This window comes from Ictalurus punctatus, chromosome 23 (genome assembly GCF_001660625.3).
Source record: "Ictalurus punctatus breed USDA103 chromosome 23, Coco_2.0, whole genome shotgun sequence".
Classification (NCBI taxonomy): domain Eukaryota; kingdom Metazoa; phylum Chordata; class Actinopteri; order Siluriformes; family Ictaluridae; genus Ictalurus; species Ictalurus punctatus.
Genome location: NC_030438.2, coordinates 4,366,853 through 4,392,500, shown reverse-complemented (window position 1 = coordinate 4,392,500; position 25,648 = coordinate 4,366,853). Strand labels below are relative to the sequence as shown.

At 39.8% G+C, this 25,648-nt stretch overlaps 2 protein-coding genes across 6 annotated transcripts in view; one reads left to right on the top strand and one right to left on the bottom strand.

Moving 5' to 3' along the window:
- Positions 1-10,377, bottom strand: part of ube2wb (ubiquitin conjugating enzyme E2 Wb) — a 10,606-nt gene extending 229 nt beyond the window's left edge. The window contains exons 1-6 of one of the 2 annotated variants that reach the window (XM_017453850.3): positions 10,229-10,377; positions 8,106-8,197; positions 7,869-7,971; positions 6,984-7,139; positions 4,680-4,755; positions 1-3,139 (exon numbers count right to left, since the gene is read on the bottom strand). The exon at positions 1-3,139 is cut by the window's left edge and continues 229 nt beyond it. In XM_017453850.3, coding sequence (XP_017309339.1) covers positions 3,126-3,139; positions 4,680-4,755; positions 6,984-7,139; positions 7,869-7,971; positions 8,106-8,197; positions 10,229-10,243 — 456 coding nt within the window. In that variant the 5' untranslated portion in view covers positions 10,244-10,377 and the 3' untranslated portion in view covers positions 1-3,125. Of the gene's footprint in view, positions 3,140-4,679; positions 4,756-6,983; positions 7,140-7,868; positions 7,972-8,105; positions 8,198-9,095; positions 10,192-10,228 lie in introns of those variants that run through there. The other variant, XM_047150203.2, reaches the window with a different exon arrangement.
- Positions 10,378-11,973: 1,596 nt separating this feature from the next.
- Positions 11,974-25,289, top strand: dcaf11 (ddb1 and cul4 associated factor 11). 4 transcript variants are annotated; one of them, XM_053674762.1, is made up of 16 exons: positions 11,974-12,170; positions 12,377-12,437; positions 13,109-13,300; positions 13,422-13,549; positions 15,698-15,816; positions 15,987-16,051; positions 16,171-16,271; positions 16,409-16,555; positions 17,429-17,483; positions 18,586-18,654; positions 19,861-19,918; positions 20,015-20,200; positions 20,470-20,629; positions 22,263-22,415; positions 22,532-22,638; positions 24,541-25,289. In XM_053674762.1, exons 3-16 carry the CDS (start codon positions 13,119-13,121, stop codon positions 24,646-24,648), a joined length of 1,638 nt encoding a protein of 545 aa, XP_053530737.1. In that variant the 5' UTR covers positions 11,974-12,170; positions 12,377-12,437; positions 13,109-13,118; the 3' UTR covers positions 24,649-25,289. The 4 variants fall into 4 exon arrangements, with proteins under 4 accessions (XP_053530737.1, XP_053530738.1, XP_017309092.1 ...); XM_053674763.1 differs by having other exon boundaries at positions 12,353-12,437; XM_017453603.3 differs by lacking the exon at positions 12,377-12,437 and having other exon boundaries at positions 13,108-13,300.
- The last annotated feature ends 359 nt before the right edge of the window (positions 25,290-25,648 follow it).

Sequence of the window (25,648 nt, the reverse complement as noted above, 5' to 3'; positions counted from 1 at the left end):
TGCCGATAATTCCACATCCGCACTACTGTTATCGTGAACACTTCAAAATGTTTACAGAATTCGTACTTTAGTCTTAAGTATTTAGGTTTAGCTAGTGGCATGTGTTTGTTAGCTATGGTCATGCCTATGAGAGCTAACCTTGTTTTTTTTTTTGTTTTTTTTAAAGCAGTTTGCATCTAAGACGACATTTTCCTTTCAAATCAGAACTAATCTAACAACAATATATAATTTTGCGAAACGCACTTACAAAGCTTGCCTACGCTAATGTCTTTACTGTTGTCATTCCTGTAGTTACCCAGTCCCTCCAGGATCGCAGAAACGAATGCAAAATCAAAACAAACTCCACAATGTTCGGAGGAGCTTGCAATTTTTCACATTTAGCATACTAACGTAGATTTTACGTCAGTTTGGCCGATACACGTCATGTGATGTCATCACAACGCGCGTTCAGCCAAAGCCTGCTTCGATTCACGTGCGTCGAACATGAGTACACCAAAAAGGTCTCATTTACCAACAAACGTCACTGTGAAAGACCGTGCAAGACTATTTCGTGCGACTGCCAATTCAAATAAGTTTTCCGGAAAAAAAAATAAAAAATGCACAAAAATCTCGGGGAGGTTTTGGGGGGGAAAACTCAGCAGCAAAATCAAGCGTTCTTTGCCCCAACAATCACAAAAAAAAAACTCCTGTATGGACATTTAGCTAGCTAAACGTATTTGTTAGTTAGCTAGCTAGTTCTGTCCAATAACAACAGGTCAAGTTAAACATATAATAATATTGTGATCACATTGTAGGCTTGGATAAAATATTAGACAATCATGATATGACAATAGTAAAAGTCGTATCGACACACGGCTATTCACAAACAGCCATGTAAACTAAAGTAAACTTTACGCCGCCTAACTTACAGCCCTTTTAAAATCGCTCAAAATTTCATATATAGAAATAAATAAATACACTACAAAGGCCTTTCTAACATTCATTACAGCCTCAGTCTCCAGAATAACCATAGACACAAGGAACCTTGCTAAACATTTACCTGCATTACTTTCTGTATGACTAATGAGGAAAATCATAAATACAGTAGCATACAGGCATGTTTCGATATTAACTTTCCAAATCACAATACCTGCTCATGCTTTTAATCACGGCTTCCCGATATCCCTACAACACTGTACTGGTGTCGGTGTTATTGTTCTGAATAACTTTTAGATTCTAGATACGTACATTTGTGACCAACCACTAGATTAGGAACACCTGGCCATTCATGCAATTATCCAAATCGGCCAATAAAGTGACAGTAGCACAGTGCATAAAATTATGCAGCTGCAGGTTTACAGTAAAATGTTCACATCAAACATCAGAATGGGGGGAAAATGGGACCATGAACGAAGGCATGCTTGTCGGTGTTAGATAGGTTGGTTTGAGTATTTCAGAAACTGCTGATTTATGGGAATTTCACACATAACAGTCTCTGGAGTTTTACCAGTGGTAGAACAAACAAAAAAACATCCAGTGAGTGGCAGAAATACTTTCTTGATGGGAGGGGTCGGAGGAGAACGGCCGGACTGGTTCAAGCTGAACCTGAAGAGTTCAAGGTGTTGGATTAGCCTCCGAATTCCCCAGATCTCAATCCAGTCGAGCATCTGTGGGATGTGCTGGACTGGTTCAAGCTGGCAGGAAGGCTACAGTAACTCAAATTAACCACTTTTTACAACGATGGTGAGCAGAAAAGCATAACCTTAAGGTGGATGAGCTGCAAAAGCAGAAGACTACATCAGAGTCTGCTTCCGTCAGCCAAGAAAAGGAATCTGAGGCTAAGGTGGGCACGGGCTCACCACAACCGGACAGTTGAAGATTGGAACATTCACTGCAATACGTTTTTCTTCAATTTGATGTGTGATGTGAACAAGAAGCTCTTGGCCTGTATGTACATGATTTTATACGTCGCGCTGCTGCAACATGATTGGCTGACTACATAACTGTGTGGAAGAGCACATGCACAAGTGTTCCTAATGAAGAGGTCAGTGAAGGTTTTTTTTTTTTTTTTTTTTTTAAAGGGGTGGGGGGGGAAAAAAAAAGCACAAACCAAGCTTAAATAAATGGGAAAATTGAAGAAAACGAACACAAATTTAAAAAAAATAATAGTATAATTAAATAATTACGTCTTATATAATAAATATAAAGTGCATCGTCGATACTGACGACGTATTGAAGTATTCACAATAAAACGATCATGCATTTTAAACATCGCCGCATGTAATATAGACGATTATCGGCACATGCCTAGTTGATTAAATAGAAATAAATTAGTGAGTGACGTTTCGATCGAAACTGTTCTGTGCCTTCGTAGAGGATTTCACAGTGCATATAAAACATCAACAAAACCAGGTGCACAAACGCAAAAAAGCACTTAATGCTAGGTAAGTCGTGTCCTGATGAAACAAACGATTTAGGTTCATTATTGCACAAAAAAAAGAAAAAGAAAAGAAAAGAAAAGAACGTTCAATTTCGTCATATATTAAATAAAGTAGAAAAAGTCGAGGGCTTTGTCTCAAATTGCATACTTTAGTATTAACTGGATGTACTAACCTCTCAATTCGAAGACCAGACCCTCGTTGTTTTTCAAAGCATTTTCTAAAGCTTGAAACTAGCAAAAAAAAAAAAAAAAAAAAAAAAGTCCTTGATTCTGATGAACTGATAATCTGACTAGCAAAACATCTGACAAATCTGCATCTGACTAAACATAACCTAGATCTCATCAGACTCACAACCTGAACACGGTCATCGAAGGCCCTTTTATACACAATGCTCACATTATAAAGGGGTTGGTGTGCACAAGCAGGCAATTTGAGACAAAGCTAAGAAACCAAAAAAATAAAAAAAAAATTGGAATCAAGACTTGTTGCTTAATCCGGCATCCTTCTGGAGTCAATCCTGATTGGGAATTTCCGCCGTTAATTCTTGATGTCTTTGTTTTGACCGAAACCATCTTGTTGTTATCGTAATGCTGGTCCTTGAGTAAAAGTTCACGTCCTCCGTTTTCAGTCCGAGGCTAAAGTTCAGAGTTTAAAAAGTGCTAATGTAGGTCAGCAGGAACTTCTTTCTAAACGTGTGGTCGAGCATCAACACGTATCATCTGCAAAGAAACAAACGTTCAGTGCTCATTCCCAACGCGCCACTGGTACCAAGCATGTGCATATATCTTTAGGTCATGATAACTGCCTCATCTTTAATTAAAGTTTATGATCAAGCGTTTTTGTGTCGAACCACAAGATCGTGATAATATCATAAACCACAATTTTAAAAAGTCAAGTAACTGTCGCAATGTTGAGCTTTATCATAAACTATGATACATACCAAACTGAATATTGCAATTTATACCACAACACTGTTGAATTCTTAAATCTGATTGGTCAGAGGGTATTCAATCATTTTCTATAACAATCAAACCACATTTGATTGTGTTAAGTACTCTGACACTGGAGCCTTCAGGATTAATAATAATAGTAAGAACAGGAACTTTACTTTTTAGTTGTTTTTTTTTTTTTTTTATGGATGTTCCATGACATTAAATGTACCCATCAACTGATAAAATAGTAAAGCAATATGATATAAGAACGCGTAGGGCTTTTCACATTTGAAATGGTTAACCCGGGATTCTGTTTTCCCAGGGTTATCTTGTTTCACGCTCCACACTGCTCATACTTCACCCAGGGTTAACAATTAATCCTGGATGAATAAAGCACGTGACCGGTTTAAATAACTGGTGCTTTGGCGTCAGTGAGAAAAAACGTCCCCACGTAAATCTTCCTCGGCTGTTTTAGGCCTCCTAAGACGAACAAAGGCAAGAAAACAAAGAGAAACGACAAAAGAAAGAACCCTTTGCATAGCTGACCAGGCGTTCGTTGATATCCAGTTCCTTAAACACTTGGTTATTTCTGACTGTGCCATCAAGTTTGTCCTGAACACACGTTTCTGATCATGACTGTAAAAATAAAACCTTCGCTCCGTCAACATTTGACTACTGTTTACACAACACGGGGTGTTCTGTGACTGTGCAAAGCACGTGATATGAGACACGCGCTGTTCAATTTCTGATTGGCTGTCAGTTGCTAAGCATCTAGCCGTAACATTCTAACACCGCACTGTACAGTTTCATACTGTACATGTTTGGCACAGCAATACGGGGTTAAACCTGCATCGGAGTAGGGTTTCATAAAAGCGTTGATAATCCGGGGTTAAAAGCGGGGTTTTGAACGTTGATAATCCGGGGTTAAAAGCGGGGTTTCGAACGTTGATAATCCGGGGTTAAAAGCGGGGTTTCGAACGTTGATAATCCGGGGTTAAAAGCGGGGTTTCGAACGTTGATAATCCGGGGTTAAAAGCGGGGTTTCGAACGTTGATAATCCGGGGTTAAAAGCGGGGTTTCGAACGTTGATAATCCGGGGTTAAAAGCGGGGTTTCGAACATTGACAACCCGGGTTTAAGCACAGCGTGACAAGCCCTTCTGAGGCATGCTATTATAGGAAAATTACATTATAGCATTAAATCCCTCCACATTATTGATTACTTTCCTATAACATCATACCCTATCGTGTTTAATCTTTACATCATACAGAACTGATTATTAGCTCGTGTCTAGCTGGTATGTCCAGAAACAGCGGTAATGTTCTCACCATGATACCACCATTTAGTCTTCTTTGGGTTTTTGTTGCACGTCCTTACATAAAAAGAGTTATCTGGAGGCCGTCTCTGAAAGAAACAGATGAAATCAACTTTAAAGGTGCAGCATGGGATTTTTACAGACCTTTTAAGTTGGAGTGTCTAATTTCTGGGGCAGAAACACAAACAGCCTGAAATAAAGAACCTAGTGTGATTCATTGCACATCAAAGTTTCTCTAAGGTATCACTGAGCCCGTGTGCTTCTGGTGTTTCTTGTCTCTTGACTGTCAGGATTATATCTAGATAGGGATTACCTGCATTCTGTCAGACCAGAGATACAAATGCCCTAGAGCCACATTTAAAACAGATTAAAATCTGATCTCTCAAACCACAGGAGGTCTGAGGCTAGGCTTGTATGATATAATGATTTAATCATCTGTACATGATATTTCTGCCACAATAGCCAAAGACTTTTACTCAGAATGTATTAGATTACCAGCCTTGGCAACTTTTACACATTTATACATTTGTATGTACAATTTAGGAGACAGGAACTGAAGAACAGTCAAAGATTTGAGCAGACTTGAATATTCTGCATGATACAGCATGATCGGATTTAAATCTAGATATTGAATAAGAGTTTAACTACATTTGTTAAAACCTTATCAGCATGTAATCCAGATACAAAATGCTTGAGATGACTGTATAATCCTATACAGTGGTGCTTGAAAGGTTTTTTTTTTCTATATTTCTGTATACATATGACCTAAAACATCAGATTTTCACATAGATCCTAAACGTAGAAAACGAGAAACCATTTAAACACATGAGAAAATATTACAACTTGGTCATTTATTTATTGAGGAAAATGATCACATTTCAGTAAAAAAAAAAAAAAGAAAAAAAAAAAAAAAAAGAGTTGTTAATGCTCATCCGGCTGGAAAAAGGTTACAAAACCATCTCTAAAGAGTTTGGACTCCACCAATCCAACCAGTCAGACAGATTATGTACAAATGGAGGAAATTGAAGACCATTGTTACCTTCCCCAGGAGTGGAGACCAACAGAGATCACTCCACGAGCAAGACGTGTAATAATCCACGAGGTCAGAAAGGAACCCGGGGTAACTTCTAAGCAACTAAAGTCCTCTCACACATTGGCTGATGTTAATGTTCATGAGTCCACCATCAGGAGAACACTGAACAATGGTGTTCATGGCCGGGTTGCAAGGAGAAAGCCACTGCTCTCCAAAATGAACATTGCTGCCCCTCTGCAGTTTACTAAATATCATGTGGACAAGCCAGATGTCTATTGGAAAAATGATTTGTGGACGGATGAGTCCAAAATAAAAATGTATTTAAATGAGAAGCGTTATGTTTGGATAAAGGAAACACTGTATTCCAGCATAAGAACCTTATCCCATCTGTGAAACATAGTGGTGGTAGTATCATGGTTTGGGCCTGTTGTGCTGCATCTGGGCAGGACGACTTGCTATCATTGACGGAACAATGAATTGTGAATTATACCATCGAACTCTAAAGGAAAATGTCAGGACATCTGTCTGTGAACTGAATCTCAAGAGAAAACGGGTCATGCAGCAAGACAATGTCCCTAAACTCACAAGTTGCTCTTCCAAAGAACGGTTAAAGAAGACTACAGCTAATGGTTAGGAATGGCCAAGTCATGTCCTGACCTTAATCCAATAGAAATGTTGTGGAAGAACCTGAAACAAGCAGTTCATGTGAGGAAACACACCAACATCCCAGAGTTGAAGCTGTTCTGTACTGAGGAACGGGATAAAATTACTGAAAGCAAAGTTTCACTTATTTTTGCCACTCGCAGATCTATAATATTGGATCATTTTCCTCAATAAGTAAATGACCACGTATAATATTTTGGTCTGATTTGTTCAACTGAGATCTCTTTATCTACTTTTAGGAATTGTGTGAAAATCTGATGATGTTTTAGGTCTTATTTATGCAGATATATATATATAAAAATTATAAAAATGTATTTTTATTCTACTTTCAAGCACCACTCTAGGTCTAGAAACAGAGTCTAATCTGAACATTCTCTGGTTTCCCACCACAAAAGGACTGCTATTCGGTTTGACCAGTTCCACCAGAACCCTGCCAGTCTTGAACCACTGTGTCACCATGACAACTCGTTAGCAAATAACTACAGATATTAAAAATACCTAAATGAATTGCTGAAACCACACTGGCAAATTATAGTCCGCAAAAGCAACCAGGAAACTTTACACTAGATATAAGGTTTCGTGATTGGTTTAATGTGTGTGTGTGTGTGTGTGTGTGTGTACCTTCTCCTTGCAGCTGGACAGCATGCTGATGATGCTGAGACACACTGACTGGACAGACAGTGCTGGTGACCAGTCCTCTGTTAGAATGGACAGGCAGATATGGCCGTTGCTATAAATATGAGGATGGACAGGAATGTTCTCTCCTGTAAACATTACCTGCGCACACACACACACATAAAAGCAAAGAATTCCTGGTGAAATCTTTATCTTTTTTTTGAGATTTTGATCAGGTTGGAACAAGATGATATGTAACCAACGATGCAACGTATAGAAGATTCACTAACATTAGCCAACAACTTAATAAGACACGTTTTATAAATGTTTCGATGCAATGTAATGCAATACATTACTGAGCAAACACTACTGCTTCCTACATTTGACACAAAGGCCAAACCTCTTTTCCTGAGACTGACATGCACAGAGGCCATACCCATTTTACTAATATGGCTAGGGACTGTTGGGAGAGGCACACAGGCCACACTATCTTCGCTGAGACTGCTATGGAGAGGCCACACCCTTACACAGGGATTAACAAGCACATAGGCCACACCTCCTCCACTGAGACAGCTAAGAAGAGGCCACACCCTTACACAGGGTGTAACAAGCATATAGGCCACACCTCCTCCACTGAGACTGCTATGGAGAGGCCACACCCTTACACAGGGATTAATAAGCACATAGGCCACACCTCCTCCACTGAGACAGCTAAGAAGAGGCCACACCTCTTATACAGCGATTAACAAGCACATAGGCCACACCTCCTCCTCTGCGTTTGCTAAGAAGAAGTCACACCCCTTACACAGGGATTAACAAGCACATAGGCCACATCAAGCACATACTTTTTAATCAAAGTATGCTTATTAGTGTGTGTAAACCGCATCGTACCTGAGGCGAGTCAAACGGATATCGACTACTGAATTTGAAAAGCAGCTGGAATTTTTCTCCTTCATACAGAGTGCCAGAGGCTCCTTCCATATCAATAACCCACCTGCAAAACAGAGGGGGATAAAGTTAGTACTTTGAAGTATTTATCACACAAATATAAATCACTGTGAAATATAATCACAAATATAATGAACTCAGGAGTGTAAAGATTATGTTCAAACTGGGAAACACACTTACTGTGTTATAGTATTCTCTACACTTTTCTCATTCAGAGTCATTCCAGGAGGAGGATCATTCTGCAAAGCCAACAGCTCTTTCTGAAGCCTTTTCTGTTCAGGAAGGTACAGACAGGAATATAAGAAACAGAATGTTAGTTTGGTTAATAAGACTGATCAACAAGGCCACAGGTGATCACAATATTAACTCAAAACCTTTTTAGACTTCTTTAGCAACTTTATTTGAAAAAAAGATGTTAGCGACTGTCCGCACTCAATAACGCTCTCCAGCTCACAACACAGCTCCTTGTAGTACTAGCTGAGAGAGGAGGTCCGATCGACTCACCATCTCACCGACTCAACTGGTGAGGGAATGACTTACAGCTATATAACATAAATGACAGCAAGAACTAAGGTCGTGAGTTTTTCCGGACTTATTTTCTATTCTCATCAAGCTCGATGCTATTCTAAATGTCTTCAAAACACTGTCCTTTTATATGGAACACGTTTTGATATGCAAACGAGCATAAGGCAATGAATATGCAAATTAGCACGTAACATCACCTGTCGACTTTCCCCTGAAAAGGAAAGAGGGATAGCTGCAGGTCAGAGAAAATGGGTGTATCTAAAGGTAGGGGCATGTCTAAAGGTGTGGGTGTGTCTAAAGGTTTCTCATTTGTGAAAAGAGCTTCTGCTTGATACTGTGTCGGCCAATCAGCATTAACCATACGTCTTTAACATTAGAATGGAAGAAGATGGAGCTAAGTGGTGTGATATGACAATAAAATACAAACATAATGTATTGCTTATACAACGGTAACAGACAAGACAGCACATTTCGAACTCATGGACTTAGTCTTCTTTTAAGAGATATTAGTGTCCTTCAAATAATAACTAATTAACTGCTCGTACACCAGGACCAAAACAAACGCGCGCTGGTGATGACGTCAGTAACCCGCGACCATGCCATATTTATATTTAATATTTTTATTCTCATTATCGCCATTCTTACAGCCAAAGAAGGGAAATAAGCTTAAGGATAGTGACAAGGTACACATCCGTTGTCTTCGTCGGCTTGCCACTTCCTGTTAATAAACATGTTGGCCAATAGCGTTTAAGCTTACGGCCCGCCTTTCAGTGGAACAGACAGCTTTCGCGACCAATTGAAAAGACGTTTAGACACGCCCATTACTCCGACCTGCAGCGACGCATACTTACTGAAAAGACTGGCAACACTGAACCCAATACTGTTAATCATTCCCTTACTGCCTACCTATGTTTCTGTTTTAATGCCCTCCTAAATAAATATTTAACGAACCTACAACTATCCAATTATCAACACTTAGCATTTGCAAAGATTTAAAGTTACTTATCAAAGATTTTTTATTATTATTATTATCATGAAATGTGAGCAAATGAACAGTGTTTTTGTAGGAAACACCGATAAGAACAGCTATAAACAAACTGGCTAAAGTATAATCTTGTTTTAATGTACAGCCAAACTGCGGATAAAATACTAACCAAAACTCGCAGAGCTAATTGTCAAGGTTTGGTTTTCCCAAAGCCTTTAAACTCTTAGAAAGAAATAAACAAGCTTAGCCGAGTAGGGAATGACAGTGGGGCCGAATTCCAAACAGCTCTCTAGTCTCTATGCACGTGCACTATGTAGGATATGAAACAACGGCGTTCTGCACCCTACGTAGCCCATTATATGACTACTAGGGCGCTATTATAGGACACAGCCTACAAGTAAGCTAATGTAACCGGTTACCTAGCAAAAATGCTAGCTAACCTTACTGAAACCGCGATAAATACATTCGACGGACTGTTCGTTCTTTTATGTCGCTGTATTTGAAGCTATGGATACCTGCGTTACGTTTTAGCTAACGTTATTACGTTGAGGCTAGATAACTTAGCCTAAAGTCTCGTTTAGCATGCTAAGCTAAAGTACGCTAAACTAAACAGCCTTAGATATTGCTAAGAAGGAAGCAAGGATGTAGAGCTAATGCAAGCTTGATTTTTAAACAAGATGCACTTTCGATGTGATCAGTTCAATGGACGTACACTAAAGTGTCGGTAAGAAGCAAGAAAGAAAGTAAGCTAAAATGGAGAGAGAGAAAACAAGGTAACTGATGACACCTTTACCTGCATGGACGCCATGCTGGAAGCCCCTGCATCAGCAACGCGCGAGCGCGCACACACAGACAGAGAGAAAGAGAGAGAGCGCGCGCGCGCGCGCGAGAGAGAGTTACTGCAGTAGCTCACACTTTGCTCTGTCCCTGAACTCTCTGCTATTCATGAACATCACAAAACCTTCACATTGATTCATGAAATGATTAACTGGGTGATCAGACTTGCCATATTTCAGGACAGGCCTGTATCCAACTTGATTTTAGCTGCAGAATTGCCAAATTCTATATTTTGGATTATTCATGGAGTCATCTTCATCTTCAGTAAGCGCTTTATCCTGGTCAGGGTCGGGTTGGATATGGAGCCTATCCCAGGAACACTACACAAAATGCTGGAATACACCACGGGTGGGACGGCAGGACGGCATACACACACATAATTTGACACCGAGGGGCAATTTATCATAGCCAATTCAACAACCAGCATGTTTTTCTGAAGTACACAGGGTGAGCCTGGAGCCTATCCCAGGGAACTCGGGGCGTGAGGCAAGGGACAGGATGATCTTTGTGTCTTTGATTGTGGCATGGTTGTTGATGTCAGATGGGCTGGTTTGAGTATTTCATAAACTGCTATATCTCCTAGGATTTTCACACACAGAAGTCTGTAGAGTTTACCCAGAATGGTGCGAAAGACTAAAAACACTGAGGGAGTGACAGTTCTGTGTGTGGGAAAGCCTTGTTGATAAGAGAGGTCAGAGGAAACTGGCCAGATTGGGTCGAGCTGTATATTTATATTACTCTCATATCCTGTATCAGCCTGTAGAAGGGCACCTTTATGATTGATTGATTTGATTTTCAGCAAGGTCAGCCACCCTCTCATCCTGCAACAGAATCTGTTTCAAAAGGTCTACAGAATACCTTTCCTAGCTGTTAGCAACATAAATACACTGGCGCTTGAAAGTTTCTATATATCTGTGTAAATGTGACCTAAAACGTCATCAGATTTTCACACAAGTCCTAAAGGTAGACAGAGAGAACCCAGTTAAACAAATGAGACAAAAATATTATACTTGGTCATTTATTTACTGACCAAAATGATCCAATATTACAAGTGGCAAAAGTATGTGAACCTCTAGCATTAGCTGTCAAAGTCTGATCTTCACAACACGTTTGTGGAAGTGTATCATGGCATGAACAAAGGAGATTTCTAAGGACCTCAGAAAAAGACTTGTTGATGCTCATCAGGCTGGAGAAGATTATGATGTTTTCTAGATTCAGACTTTCAAGAACCTGTATACACGTAACAACATCCGTCTTAAAGTCTTTGCATATGTGGGCCACTTGACAGTTAGCCCATGTAGCTTTTTAACAGCATATCTTATAACTTATAATGTTTCATATAAGGTTTACCACTGTTTCTCTGGACAAAAGTGGACATAAGTGGAAATAAATGTTCACCAAAAAGGCAGTCATGTTTATCTGCACAGAGCTGATACCAGAATGTCATGGACGTATAGTTAAAAAAATAAAAAAAATAAAAAAAACAGACATCTGAAGTGAAATAATCTTATTCCCGAAAACATTCCCTTTCCATATGACCCTAGTCCTAGAGATACGTTTTATTACTTCATTTGTATTCATGTGCATTAAAATAAATAGCTCATTTTGCCTCTGAACACTGCAATCAGGGGGTTAATATCCAACTCTCGCGTGTTCTCGCGAGAGCAGCGCTGCTGTCGCGATAAGCTGCCAAAAAAGCAGTGTTCTGCGTTTCGTAAACAACATGGCGCGTCACGGACTCACTTGGACTTGAGACGTTGACAGCGGAATTTTTTTTTATTATTTTTTTTTTTACCGAGTTAACAAACATATTTACAGTAATCCTCCATAAAACAAATGTCTCGTCATTAATTTTGGACTGCAGCGGAAAAGCAGATAAACGACAGAAGTGTGAAAAGGTAAAAAAATATATATATATACATATATGCACTGGAACTAGCCTTTGTAAACAAGAGACGCATTGCTAGCGTACAGCTAATAAACAAACACACAAGCGGAAATGTAAACATAAATACGGATTAACAAGAAACAGTTCTACGAGTAGCATGTTTTCTTTTCTTTTTCTTTCTGCATATCGAAGTGTATTTCCTTGGTGTCATTGCAGTGATCCAGCCTGTCAGTCCTGTAGTAGGATGAGAGTTTGACACCATTTTATATCAGTGAAGAGTAAGATAGCTTTCTAACTTCTTAACATTATCGCATGCTGTGTATTTGGTTCATAACTGCTGCCTTAAGCAAAAATAATAATAATATTAAACCAAAACAAAACCATTACTGTCTCAGGTGTTTGTTTGTTTGTTTGTTTGTTTGTTTTCCAGTTCATTTGATTCATAAAGCGAAAGAAAGTGATTTGCCCCTATTGGAGGTGCATTGAGACAACCAAATTGTTGTATTGGCCATGTCTGATGTTTTTGTAATGCTCCTGATGGATTTTCCCTCTCTTTCCCTCCCTTAAAATGGCTGCCTTTTCTCTGACCGACAGCTCTCTGCTCTGTATGTTGGTTTACCCTTTTTAACAACATATACATTCTTCACAGGTGAAACCCAGGGCTCAGACCAAGAGTAGACATTCAGAGCTATTCTTTCTTTTAAATAGTCCCACCTGTGCAGTGAGAAACATCTATCAGACGTGTGTTCCAATATTTTTGCTCGCCTACAAATTGGGTTCTCTGTCGTTTAACACCTCTACATATAAATACCAGGAAATCAAAGCTGAAATTCTAGACCCGTGTTGGAGGGTCATTGAGACAAATTGTAATACTATTTGTGAGTCAAGTGTGTATATGTATATATTAGTTCATGAGTTGTACATCTTTGTATTTATTTGTCCACCAGGTGCTCGGTCTATGGGCTCCCAGTCCAGTTCTGGCATGTCCGGTCGCGGCTCAAGCGGAAACCCGGACCAGTCAGAACCAGAATCGAACCAAAACCAGGCCACGCCCCCGAGGAGCCGCAGGGGAACCGAGAGAGCATCGGCATCTGAGGAGGACGTTGATTTAGCACAAGTACTGGCGTACCTACTGAGGAGGTAACTAATACTATACAGTATGTGGTAGGTTGTATCTGGATGAGAGTTTCAGACTGAGAATGAGAGATCTGATCAGAGTAAAAGATTGCACACAGATTGTCTGATGTTATTTCTGTTGTAGGGGCCAGGTGAGGCTGGTCCATGGCAGCGGGGCGACGGGGTTACAGCTCGTCCAGTCTATCTCGGACTCGGATGAGGACAGCGACGGAGCATGGGAGGGACGGCTAGGACATCGCTATGATCCTCCTGGTAATCTGTTTCAAAGAAAGAATTATTTTCACAGGTTATTTTTTTTCTGTCAGAAGATTTTGTTGGCGTGCTATTAATGTGAGAAGTGTGCTGTGCTGTTAATCAGATTAGGTTCATTTGACAGGGTGGAGCTGGAGTAAAAAAACAAACACTTGAATCAAAGCTTAAGAGATTAGAAATGCAAAGTAAGGAATAAAACACGAGGGACATGCTGTTATAGGATAAATAATCAACAGTGGGTTGGTGTGATGTGGGATGACATGAGGTGTCCGCCCCAAATTAGATTATTTTTCTATCACAGCATGTCCCGATGTGTTTTATTCAACACCAATTTGGCACCGTAAAATTTCACAATGAGTCATACCTCTGTGGAGTGTTCATGAGACATGTTAGTTCCTGTTATCACTAATAGTTATAAACAGTGGTTAGTGCACAATCTTTCTCTTGAAGTTAACAAGACAAAAATATCAACATGTCATTATAGCACTTTCAGCGGCACGCTACCCATAAAACCAGTCTAATCAGCAGGTGACCTTGCTTATGAGCTTATTTATTTGTCTGTGACGTTCATGCCACAGCACGGGGGGGAAAATGTTAGGAACTATAGCTGTAGTATAAAGGTATATACAGTAAAACACACCCTGCAGACATTTTTTTATTCCTTGCATAATATTTACACGTACAGTCCCCTCTGAAACTATTGGAACGGCGAGGCCAAGTCAAGGGAATTTGGGTTTGAGATCAAAAGATTGATGTGAAACGAGAGTTTAGTTTTTCAGCCTTTATTTCCTGGTATTTACATCTAGATGTGTTAAACAGCGTAAAACATGGAACATTTGTATAATACCACACGATTTTTAGCAAGCAAAAGTATAGAGACAGATCAATCTTGAAGTAAATTCAAGTAAATAAGACTTAGTATTTGTTTGCATATCCCTTGCTTGCAGTAACTAGCCTGGATCTCACTGATATCACCAATCTGTTGGTTTCTTCTTCTGTGATGCCTTTTCATGTTTTTATGACAGCCTCTTTCAGTTGTTGTTGTTTGTTTTGGAGGATTTCTCCCTTTCACCTCCAGTCTTCAGGAGGTGAAATGTTGCTCAACTGGGTTAAAGTCTGGTGTTTGCTTTGGCCAGTCTAAAGCCTACCACTACCCCCCCCCCCCCCCCCCCCCGCCCCCCGATTAAGTCCTTTGTAGAGTTTTCAATGTGTTTTTTGGATCTGGGTCTTGCTGCATGATAAAGTTCCTCCCGATTAATTTGGATGCATTTCACCTCCAGTAGCAGCCATGCAAGCCCAGGCCTTGACACTACCTCCACCATGTTTCAAAGATGAGCTTGTATGTTTTGGATCATGAGCAGATCCTTTCTTTCTCCACACTTTGGCCTTTCCACTTTGGCAGAGGTTAATCTTGGTTCCAGAACTTCTGTCTCTCATCTCTGTATTCCTTTGCTAATTCCAGTCTGTCTGATTCTTACTGCTGATGAGTGGTTTGCATCTTGTGGTTTGCCCTCTAGCTCTCTGCTCTCGAAGTCTTCTCTGAATTTGGAATGCGATACCTTCACCTGTGCCCTGTGGAGGTTGTTGGTGATGACACCGTTTCCATCATCAGCTGCTGTTGATTTCCTTGGCCGACCCATTCGGTGTCTGTTGCTCAGTACACCAGTAGTTTCTTTCTATTTCAGGACATTCCACATTGTTGTATTGGCTATACCCGATGTTCGTGTAATGCTCCTGATCGATTTTTCCCTCCCTCAAAATGGCTGCCTTTTCTCTCACAGACAGCTCTCTGCTCTGTATGTTGGTAACTCTGTATGTTACCCTTTTTAACAACAAATACATTCTTCACAGGTGAAACTCAGGGCTCAAACCCAGGGACAAAGAGTAGACATTCAGAGCGATTAATTATTTTAAATAGTCACACCTGGGCAGCGTGAAACCTATCAGACATGTGTTCCAATATTTTTGCTAGCCTACAAATTGGGTTCTCTGTCGTTTAACACCTCTACATATAAATACCAGGAAATAAAAGCTGAAATTCTAGACTCTCTTGTCCTATTCATATTTTGTTCGCAAACCCAAATGTCTTCCGTCTACAGCATTGTTTCATACAATATGATTTTTTAAAGTTTTATATGTTTGTTACAGTGGATTCGCACCCGGACACTCAGGAGCTGGACCGCAGCGAGATCCGCACTCAGATCCTATTAGCCACAGCGTCCTCACACCTGAGCAACAAGCACAGCTTCACACACATGCTTAATCAGGTCAGAGATGTATATAGCGACACACACATTCACACCTACACAGTATCTGTGGTGCTGGTTTATAATGGATGAACAGCAGAGCAGTGCTTTGTTGTAAAATGCACCATACAGTACACAGTATGATGGATCAGGAATATCACAGCGTATGTGTAACTGTGTTTGTGTCACAGCGTGAGCAGGGTCGCTGTCGCGGATCCAGTTTCTCTCATGGGGAATGCAGCCGTATTCGCTCACAGTGAGTTTATAGGCACACACACACGTATGAATGTATGTGAGTGTTGCGTTTTGGCACAGAAGCTCACTGTCACGGCCTCATTTTTGCTCATTCGGTCACTTCTTGCTCTGTGCTTGCAGTTTCCTGCCAAACCATGTGGCCCACAAAGACACTTATCAACAGAAAGCGTTTTGTGGAGTGTACAGCAATGATGGAAACCTCTTCCTCTCTGCATGCCAAGGTGACAGCGCAGAGGCTACGCTCTGATAATGCACAAACTTAAGCAGAAACTGTAAAAAAAAAAAAAAAATAGCAACTTTAGGAATCTGTATGTTCTGTCTGAACAATGACTGTGTAACTCTGAATGTGTGTGATTAGATCAGAATATTCGGCTGTACGACACCAGCCGGGGCAGATTCCTCCTGAAGCGCACGGTGAAGGCCCGAGACGTAGGCTGGAGTGTGTTAGACGTGTGTTTCACACCTGATTCTCGCTCCGTTCTCTACTCCAGCTGGTCTGATTACAGTAAGACACACACTTGCACACGTTGGCCACACAGCGGGACAGCCAGAAAGATTAAAACAGACAGACGCTCCTGAGACAGACAGACAGACAGACACAGACAGACACAACTAAGACGGACTTGCAAGTTTAAGACAAACAGACAGATGCACCTCAGAGAGACAGACAGACAGACAGGCGTGCCTGAGACAGACAGACAGACAGACAGGCGTGCCTGAGACAGACAGGCGTGCCTGGGACACACAGACAGACAGGCGTGCCTGGGACAGACTTGCAACTTTAAGATAGACAGACAGATGCATCTCAGGGAGACAGACAGACATGCTTCAGAGAGACAGACAGATAGACCTGAGATAGATAGATGGATAGACAGACATATCTAAGACAGACACAGATTAGACAGATAGTCCGATAGACCCACCTCAGACAGCCTGACAGACTCCTCTCAGACAGATACGGCACAGACAGATGCACTTGGACAGATGGACACACTAGAAGACCGACATGTACATGGACAAATTGCACCTGTCAAATATCACAGTATATTGTACTATTGATTCATGCCTAATTACGTCAAAATGTGCTTTTCTTTATTCTTTTGTACACATTTAAATCTTTCTTTCTCATGGATATATTTAAATTCGTTCTTTCTGTCTTTTTTCCTTCTTTCTTATTAATTTATAAATCTTATAGATATAATTGATTACTGGTTTGTGTCTACAAGTAAATTGACCATATTTAGGAGAAACAGAGCACAGTTCACGCTTCTCTTTCCACCGTAGGGAAATGCCGTTTCTGACATTGTTTATTCTTCCAGTTATTTGTTGTTGTTGTTTTTTTTTTCATTTTCCCTTTTCTGTATTTTCTCTCGTTTAGTCCATCTTTGCAGTATAGATGGAGAGAGTGAAACACACACCGCTCTGGACCTCAAGTTAGTGTCTCCCTCATAGTTCATTATAGCATTAAGGCACAGGTAATCGATCACCTGCACACTTCCTCTTCCTGTGGATGAGTGCTGATCACATGACCATGAGAACCATCCATCATTATCCATCACATACATAACCAAGTAGATTAACTGATTCATAACATGCTGGCGAAGATCTGGTGCCAATTCTGATTAACAACCGGAGAATTATTATTATTATTATTATTATTATAGTTATTGGCATTATTATTATTGGCATTAATCCAAGATTTTTTTTGTTCGCCCAATACCACGATGCGATCATTTTTATAGTCTTTGTGTTGGTGTATGTTTTCTTTTAGTAAGAATGAAGTACAGTATAGCAGTGATCTTTGCCAGCATGTGAATTCATACCTTTTAAATCCATTCATCATCATTCATGTAACAAAATGGGATTACAATGAGACTGGCATTTTATATAATCTAATTTCTACATTTCATTTGTAGGATTGGATAGTGATGGTGACGGTGGTGATGATGATGATGATGATGATGTCACATTAACTAGCTCTATGTTTATTTGACATGTTGTTTGCAGGGAAGATGAAAAGGGTGTAACACTAAATAAACACAGTCATAACAAGTGAAATAATACCGACTGATTTCCTGTACTGGTTCTGCTTTCTCAACCCGTGTCTCAAATTTCATGTTTCTGTACTATTCTTATGTCTAAGTGGACAGAACTCTAACTCATTGACCTGTATATTAAAATGAAAAACAGGTGTAGCACTAAGAACACTTATTTATCTACACTACCGGTCAACAGTTTATACCCTCATTCTTTATTTTTTATTTCTTTCTCCACATGAAAGAAATGAACATGTCGGCATGATTATATTTTCTCTACAACACCGATTTCATACATTTAATCACACACCTTCAGATCAAAAGGTTTATAAGATCATGAGAAACATTTCAGGCGGGTGTCCACAAACTTTTGACCGGCTAGCGTATGTTTAACACCATTTCAAAGTCTGCAGATAAATATGTTTTATTTAGGTCATTATGTGTGCTTTGAGATACAGCTAATTAACTGCTTTGCATTTATGTCTGTTTTCTCTCTCAGTCCAGAGGAAAGAAGGTTCTGCGTGTTCTCGCTTGCAGCATCTATAGACAGCAGAGAGGTTCTGGGCGGGTCGGTACATCCACGTTCACATGACTATACACATAATTCAGGGTTTCCATGGGGAATTGAAAAGCATTGAAAGTCATTAATGAATTAACGCCTTAAGAAGTATAAACTTTTATAATTATTTAGATAGTTTTGAAAAGAAAAGAAAATGAGCAATGCATTTTTAATATAGACTTCATAATTAATAACTGGTTTTCTCTCGCAAAATACGTACATCTGTGTGGCAAACACGCGGAACCATTTTGGTAATGGCCTCCGGCCGGTGCAAAACTACCATAACGCCGGATGTTTGGACACCGGCGGGCTGGGACCTGGAGGCGTAAAACTTGGAGAAGAAAAAGTCAATTTCGTAGGGTCGCAAAGAAATGGGGACGTGCAAATTCCAGCAAAAGTGGCTGGAAGACGAAGAATTTAGGACTTGGTTGTAGCCCGTTGGTGGTTAACATGGAGAAGGATTTTGTCAGATTGAATGGATACAATTCAGAATTTGGGACATGGGTGTATAAAAAAAAAAAAAAAAATTGTTTATGTGTATACATTACACAGTGCGTGTGGGTATGTAGTGTGTGTGTGTGTGTGTATATTATGTATGTATGTATGTATGTATGTGTATATGTATGTATATATGTATATATTATCCGTGGTTAGTACGGCATTAACATTTTTTAAAGGGTGTTAAAAAGCATTAAATTAGATTTGATGATACCTGAAGAAACCCTGTAATTATATGCAAGCGCTAGGCTTGGGCTTGGTTGCTGTGATCAGTATCTATGGCAGTATAATTCTCAGCACACTACTCACCTTAGCACTATTAGATAAAACGCCTTAAAGAGGTTAGTAAAGGTTAAAAAAAAAAAAAAAAAAGAACCTACATTTGTTGCCATCCAGAACTATATATGAACACCTACTGAAAGTAATGCGAGAAGGAATGTGAATGTGATTTCTAATGAATGAGTTAAAGTGAATGAGACTGCTGATTGGTCAGTTTCTGTAACACCGCTTATGACTTCATTGGCTTGCAGTTGGAATTCAAATTGACCGCTTAAATTCAACGCGAGTTTAATCTCAAGTTTTCCAGAAAGCTTTTTTTTTTCTTTCTTTAATCTTCTGGAAGTTAAATGAATAGATTGATTTGATTCACGTTATCAGCAGTGTTCCAGCAAGAGATGCGAGTGTGTTGTGTGATGTGCCTGTGTTTCTTTTCAACAGAGCAAACGATGGCTGTCTGTATGTATTTGACCGTGAGCTGAACAAAAGAACTTTGAAAGTAAGAGAACACACACATGGACACACACACACACGCACACTCTTATATCCCCTCTGTACATGCATGTTGTTTACAGTGTGTGTGTGTGTGTTTCAGATTGACGCTCATGAGGATGACGTGAACGCCGTGGCATTTGCTGACGCTTCGTCTCAGCTGCTGTTCTCGGGCAGTGACGATGCGCTGTGTAAAGTGTGGGACAGACGCACACTGAGAGAACACTCGCCTCAACCAGTAGGAGTGTTGGCGGGACACCGAGACGGAATCACCTTCATACACAGCAAGGTCACACGCTGCTATATAATAAACATAAACATTTCCATCACTTCCATTTATTCCACTCCGCTCTTGTGAAAAGCATCTATCTTCTTTGCTGCAATCTGATTGGTTGAAACAGCTGGATTAATTAACATGGCACCTTTTCAGCCCGACTACATTGGCGACCAGTAAAACGACTCCAAAGCTCAACGACCCCCCCTTAACTGAAGCTTAGCTATAGGATGCATGATGACCACCATTTGTGCTGTAATGTAACTGTGTCTCTGTGCTTACAGGGTGATGCCCGGTATCTGATCAGTAATTCAAAGGATCAGACAATTAAGCTATGGGACGTGAGGAAGTTTTCTCCTAAAGAAGGCCTCACTGCATCACGGCACGCCGTCACACAGCAGAACTGGGACTACCGCTGGCAGCAGGTCCCACAGAGGGGTGAGAGTGCGTGCTTTATTGAAATACTTTTTGATCTGAACCACTGCTAAAGGATAAAGTTAAGGCCAAAGTCAAACTAGGTTTTTAGGCAAGTTTTACTGTTGCAAACAAAAATCGCATATAAGAATTAAAAAATAATTCTTTGTCGCAAGATGAGATCAGTAGAAATGAACTGAGCCTGTTATTATTGCCAAGATTTTATTGGGATCATATCATAGAGTGGGAGAAGTAGTAATCTTTAAGGTTGGCACATTGTAGGCCGGATTTATAATGTAAATATTCCAAATGGTTACTTTTTTTTTTTTTTTTAACGTTTTAAGAACGTATTGCCATTAATACTCAGATATGTGGAGCTATAGCACGGCATTTAGTCCTGATGTAGGGTTGCACGGTATACCGGTAATATGGTAGTGCCGCGATACTAAAGCTTCAAAATACCGCCGATGCCGCTGTATTTTTTTTAAACGGTAGTATCATCAATACGGTAATACTGTAAGTAATGCTGAATGTGCGGCGGTTAATACTATTTTCGCTAAAATGACTCATTGTTTTTGCCTAATACACAAAGGTTACTGACAATTTCATTTAACCCAAATTCTTTACTTTGATCTTTAAGGATTTTTCCTGTTTAATAGTAAGCGAGCTATCGTTACGCTAACCTCTGTATGTAAATACTAAAGTTAGCCAAAGCGAGCTAACGTTATGCTTACCGCTGTGTATAAATACTAAAGTTAGCCAAAGCAAGCTAACGTTATGCTAACCACTGAGTATAAATACTAAAGTTAGCTAAAGCGAGCTAACGTTATGCTAACCGCTGTGTATAAATACTAAAGTTAGCTAAAGCGAGCTAACGTTATGCTAACCGCTGTGTATAAATACTAAAGTTAGCCAAAGCGAGCTAACGTTATGCTAACCGCTGTGTATAAATACTAAAGTTAGCTAAAGCGAGCTAACGTTATGCTAACCGCTGTGTATAAATACTAAAGTTAGCCAAAGCAAGCTAACGTTATGCTAACCACTGAGTATAAATACTAAAGTTAGCTAAAGCGAGCTAACGTTATGCTAACCGCTGTGTATAAATACTAAAGTTAGGCAAAGCGAGCTAACGTTATGCTAACCGCTGTGTGTAGATACTAAAATTAGCAGTTTGTTATCAAGCGAGCGGATGTTCCCAATTTTTATTTTTTTAATTATTTTTATTTATTTATTTATTTTATTTTATTTTATTTTATTTTATTTTATTTTATTTTTTTGGGGGGGGGGGTTCGTTTCCAAATTCAGTTATTTCTTCCTAACGTGTTCATGCTTAGTACTCTGAGGACAATTTCTATTCGCATGATTTCGTTGATGAAATACCTGGTACGTTGAATTAGGTGCTTGCCAATTGTACGATTGTTCTTGAGTTTTTCCAATGGCCGGTTATTCATTCTCATTAATATAGAATTCAGAGGAAAAGTCGGTGTGTCTGTTTTCATTTATATCGATGTATTTCTGTAACTGGTTCATTTTGTAGATTTGAACTATGAATTAATACAATATTGTGTGGTGTCGTGATACTTCAGCTGGTATAGTATCGTAAGATATGTTTATGATATCGTGAGTCCCGATATTTCAAAATATGTCTTTTTTGTTTCCATAGCTTTGAAGAGGCACAAACTGACAGGTGACACGTCAGTGATGACATATCGAGGTCACGGCGTTCTTCACACGCTCATCCGCTGCCGTTTCTCCCCCGAGTTCAGCACAGGACAGAAGTTCATCTACAGCGGCTGCTCGACTGGGAAAATCATCAGTGAGCGAAACGGAGCAACCCTTTGTTTATTAGGCTAAATAAAGTCTGAATCGTGGCCTACAGCATTCCAGCTCTTTCTCTACTTCCCTTCACCTCCCTTTCCTCTTCTCTTGTAGTTTACGATGTTCTGACGGGCCGAGTTGTGTCCAGACTAGCCGGTCATGAGGCATGTGTGAGAGACGTCAGCTGGCACCCATACCAGGATAACATCATCAGCAGCTCTGTGAGTGTTACATCCTCTTTATCAGCAGGGAAACACATTAGTCTGCTATTCTTTTACCAAAAAAACTGTAAATATCACACTGTACTATTGTTAAAGCCCGTGAAAACACTGTTTAAGTTGTTGGGTTTTTTTTTAATTATTATTTGTGATATGATGAAGAGACCTGTCATTTATGAAGTATCTAACAAGGGTAGATTCAAGAAATACAGATTATTCAAGGAAAACAAGCATAAAGTGTCGTATTAATGTGTTGAGCCAACACTAGTTGTCAGAACAGCTTATATGCACCTTGGCATACAGTGCCTTAGACCGTCTTTGCTACAATTACAGCTGAAAGTCTTCTAGAACACCCGGATCCTGATAGTTTTACCCTTTCTCCTTGGCGAAATTGCGCAAGAACTGTCAGGCTGGATATACAGTTCCCAACACTAATATTGGCACCCTTGGTAAATATGAGCAAAGAAGGCTGTGAAAAAAAGTCTTTATTGTTTGCATTTTGATCTTTTGTTCAAAAAAGCTCTATTTTGGTTTCATCTGACCATAGAACCCGATCCCATTTGAAGATCCAGTAGTGTCTGGCAAACTGAAGACGCTCGAGTTTGTTTTTAGAGGAGAGTAGAGACTTTTTTCTTGAAACCCTTCCAAACAACTTGTGGTGATGTAGGTGACTTCGGATTGTAGTTTTGGAGACTTTCTGACCCCAAGACACAACTAACTTCTACAATTCTCCAGCTGTGATCCTTGGAGATTTTTTCACAACTTGAACCGTCCTCTTCAGTGCGTTGAGACGATATAGACACACATCCTCATCCACATTGATTCATAACATTTCCAGTTGTCTGGAACATATTGCCCTGATGGTGGAAATGGGCATTTTCAATGCTTGTGCCATTTTCTTATAGCCACGTCCCATTTTGTGAAGCTCAACAACCTTTTGCCGCACACCACAGCTATATTCCTTGGCCTTACCCATTGTTATGAATGACTAAGGGAATTTGGCCTATGTGTTACCTCATATTCATACTCTTGTGAAACCGGAAGTCATAGTTGAACAATTTCCTGTTCCTAGTCACCCAGGTGTACTAAAATATTTTGTTAAAATATCAATGGGAATATACTTGAAATATATTTTTCTCATATGAATTCATAGGGGTGCCAATAATTGTTGCACACCTATATGTAACAAAGCCCCCCCCCCGACAAACCTGTGTTGTGTCTGCAATTGTTTGATATCCTTGAGAGCAGAGTATTTTTGTGAATTTTTCTTTTAACAAAAGATTAAACAATAAAGAGAGTTTTTCACAGCCTTCTTTGCTCATATCTATCAAGGGTGCCAATATTAGTGGACGGGACTTGATTATTGATGATCACCAATTTTCAAGTATTAATCTTTGTTGGGTTGTGGTGACATCTTTGACAGGTTCTTGGTTTTTAATCACTCCACTATAGCTTCGGGTCATTGTGCTGTTGAAAGGTGAAAATCTGTTCCAGTCTCGTGTACACCAGCGCTCTTCTAAAATAACCCTGTATTTGGGTGCATCCATAATACCCTCAGCTCTAATCACTGTCCCAGTCCCTGGTGAGGAAACACATTCAGACAACACAACGCTACCACCACCATGCTTCGCTGTGGAGATTGTGTTTTCCAGCAACAATAAGATTGTGGATTTCTCCAGGTTCTTCAGAGTTACTCTTGGCCTTTCGGTTGCTTTTCCTAATGCCCTCTTTAGCCAGTTACTGACTTTCGATGAAGTTGCAATCATACCATTTTCTTTCCATTTTTTAAAAAAATAATTGGATTTCATGATGCTCTGTACGATGTTCAAAGTTTGGCACCATTTGAACCCGCTCAGCTCAGAGTTGTAGTAAGAACACTAACCTCTATTCCATATTTCCCTACAGTGGGATGGTGCAATTCGCTTGTGGGAGCACAGACACACTCACCTGCTGGACAAAGACCGAGAACGAGTGAGTGAGTGGAGGCCGGAAGAGACGAAAGAGGAGAAGTGAACTGGCCGAGAGTTGCGCGTGCGATTTCTGAAATTATATAGGTTGCATTTTTTTTTTCCTGCTGGCCAAAAGAATAAAATTGCACAAAAAAACAAACAAACAAAAAAACAATCCAGGGCGACACACAAGCTCAGTAATGTTTATTGCGCACACTATGTAGATCTTTATTTTGAAGCTCGGAGTTTTCAGATAACGTTTAAACATGCTCGGATGGTAAAGTTAGACACGGCGACATTATTTACGTCACTCGTAGTAATAATAGTGATAAAAAAATAATAATGATGATGATGTTATTGCTTTTTGTCTCCATGTGAGAGAACACAGCTTTTAAAAATACAAACAAAACAAACAAAAAAAATGTTAAAACTGACTGGTGTTCAAGCTGAATAATATAAAACGTTGTAATGGTGTTAGTGTTGATTAAAAAGGGAAATGATATTTTGGAGTGTGTCGTGTAAGAGTGAAGAGTGTATGTGCCCGTGTGTGTGTGTGTGTGTGTGTGTGTGAGTGAGAGAGAGAGTGAGAGAGAGAGAGAGATAATGTGTATCTGAATAGATGTCACTGAAATTTGTTTCTGCAGCTCTCCAGAGTGCGTTTGTAAATTATTAACGAAGTTAATTAAAATCCTTTTTCAATCCTGAGTCTGAACTTTTCTAAGCATATGGTGTGTCTATATGTGTATTGTACATTACCAGATTCATATACTTCAAATCATGTCCGACATAGAGTACGATCTCACCTTCTGACAATGTCACAGCCACGCCTCTCGACCCGTACCAAAACGTGCCGAGGAAAGACGCGATGCCTGCTTCAAAATGGCTGCTATGACTGTTTATATCTCTGCAGACTCGTCTTTTCCTCACTTTTATAAATAACAGTATCATACACTGTTGGGAAGAACATACTGTACATAAGCATGTCTAAGATGAATAAGTGTACTTAGCTGAAGTGTTGTTTAAACAGCTTTTGGTCATTGTACTGTAAGTTGTGACTGCATTAC

What these genes read in the sequence shown, in the direction of transcription:
- dcaf11 (XM_017453603.3), top strand. Translation starts at nt 13,119, where the DNA reads ATGGGCTCCCAGTCCAGTTCTGGCATGTCCGGTCGCGGCTCAAGCGGA. An exon ending in AGCAGAGAGGTTCTGGGCGG is followed by an intron (nt 18,655 to 19,860) that starts GTCGGTACATCC and finishes TCTTTTCAACAG; the next exon opens with AGCAAACGATGGCTGTCTGT. An exon ending in CTCGACTGGGAAAATCATCA is followed by an intron (nt 22,416 to 22,531) that starts GTGAGCGAAACG and finishes CTTCTCTTGTAG; the next exon opens with TTTACGATGTTCTGACGGGC.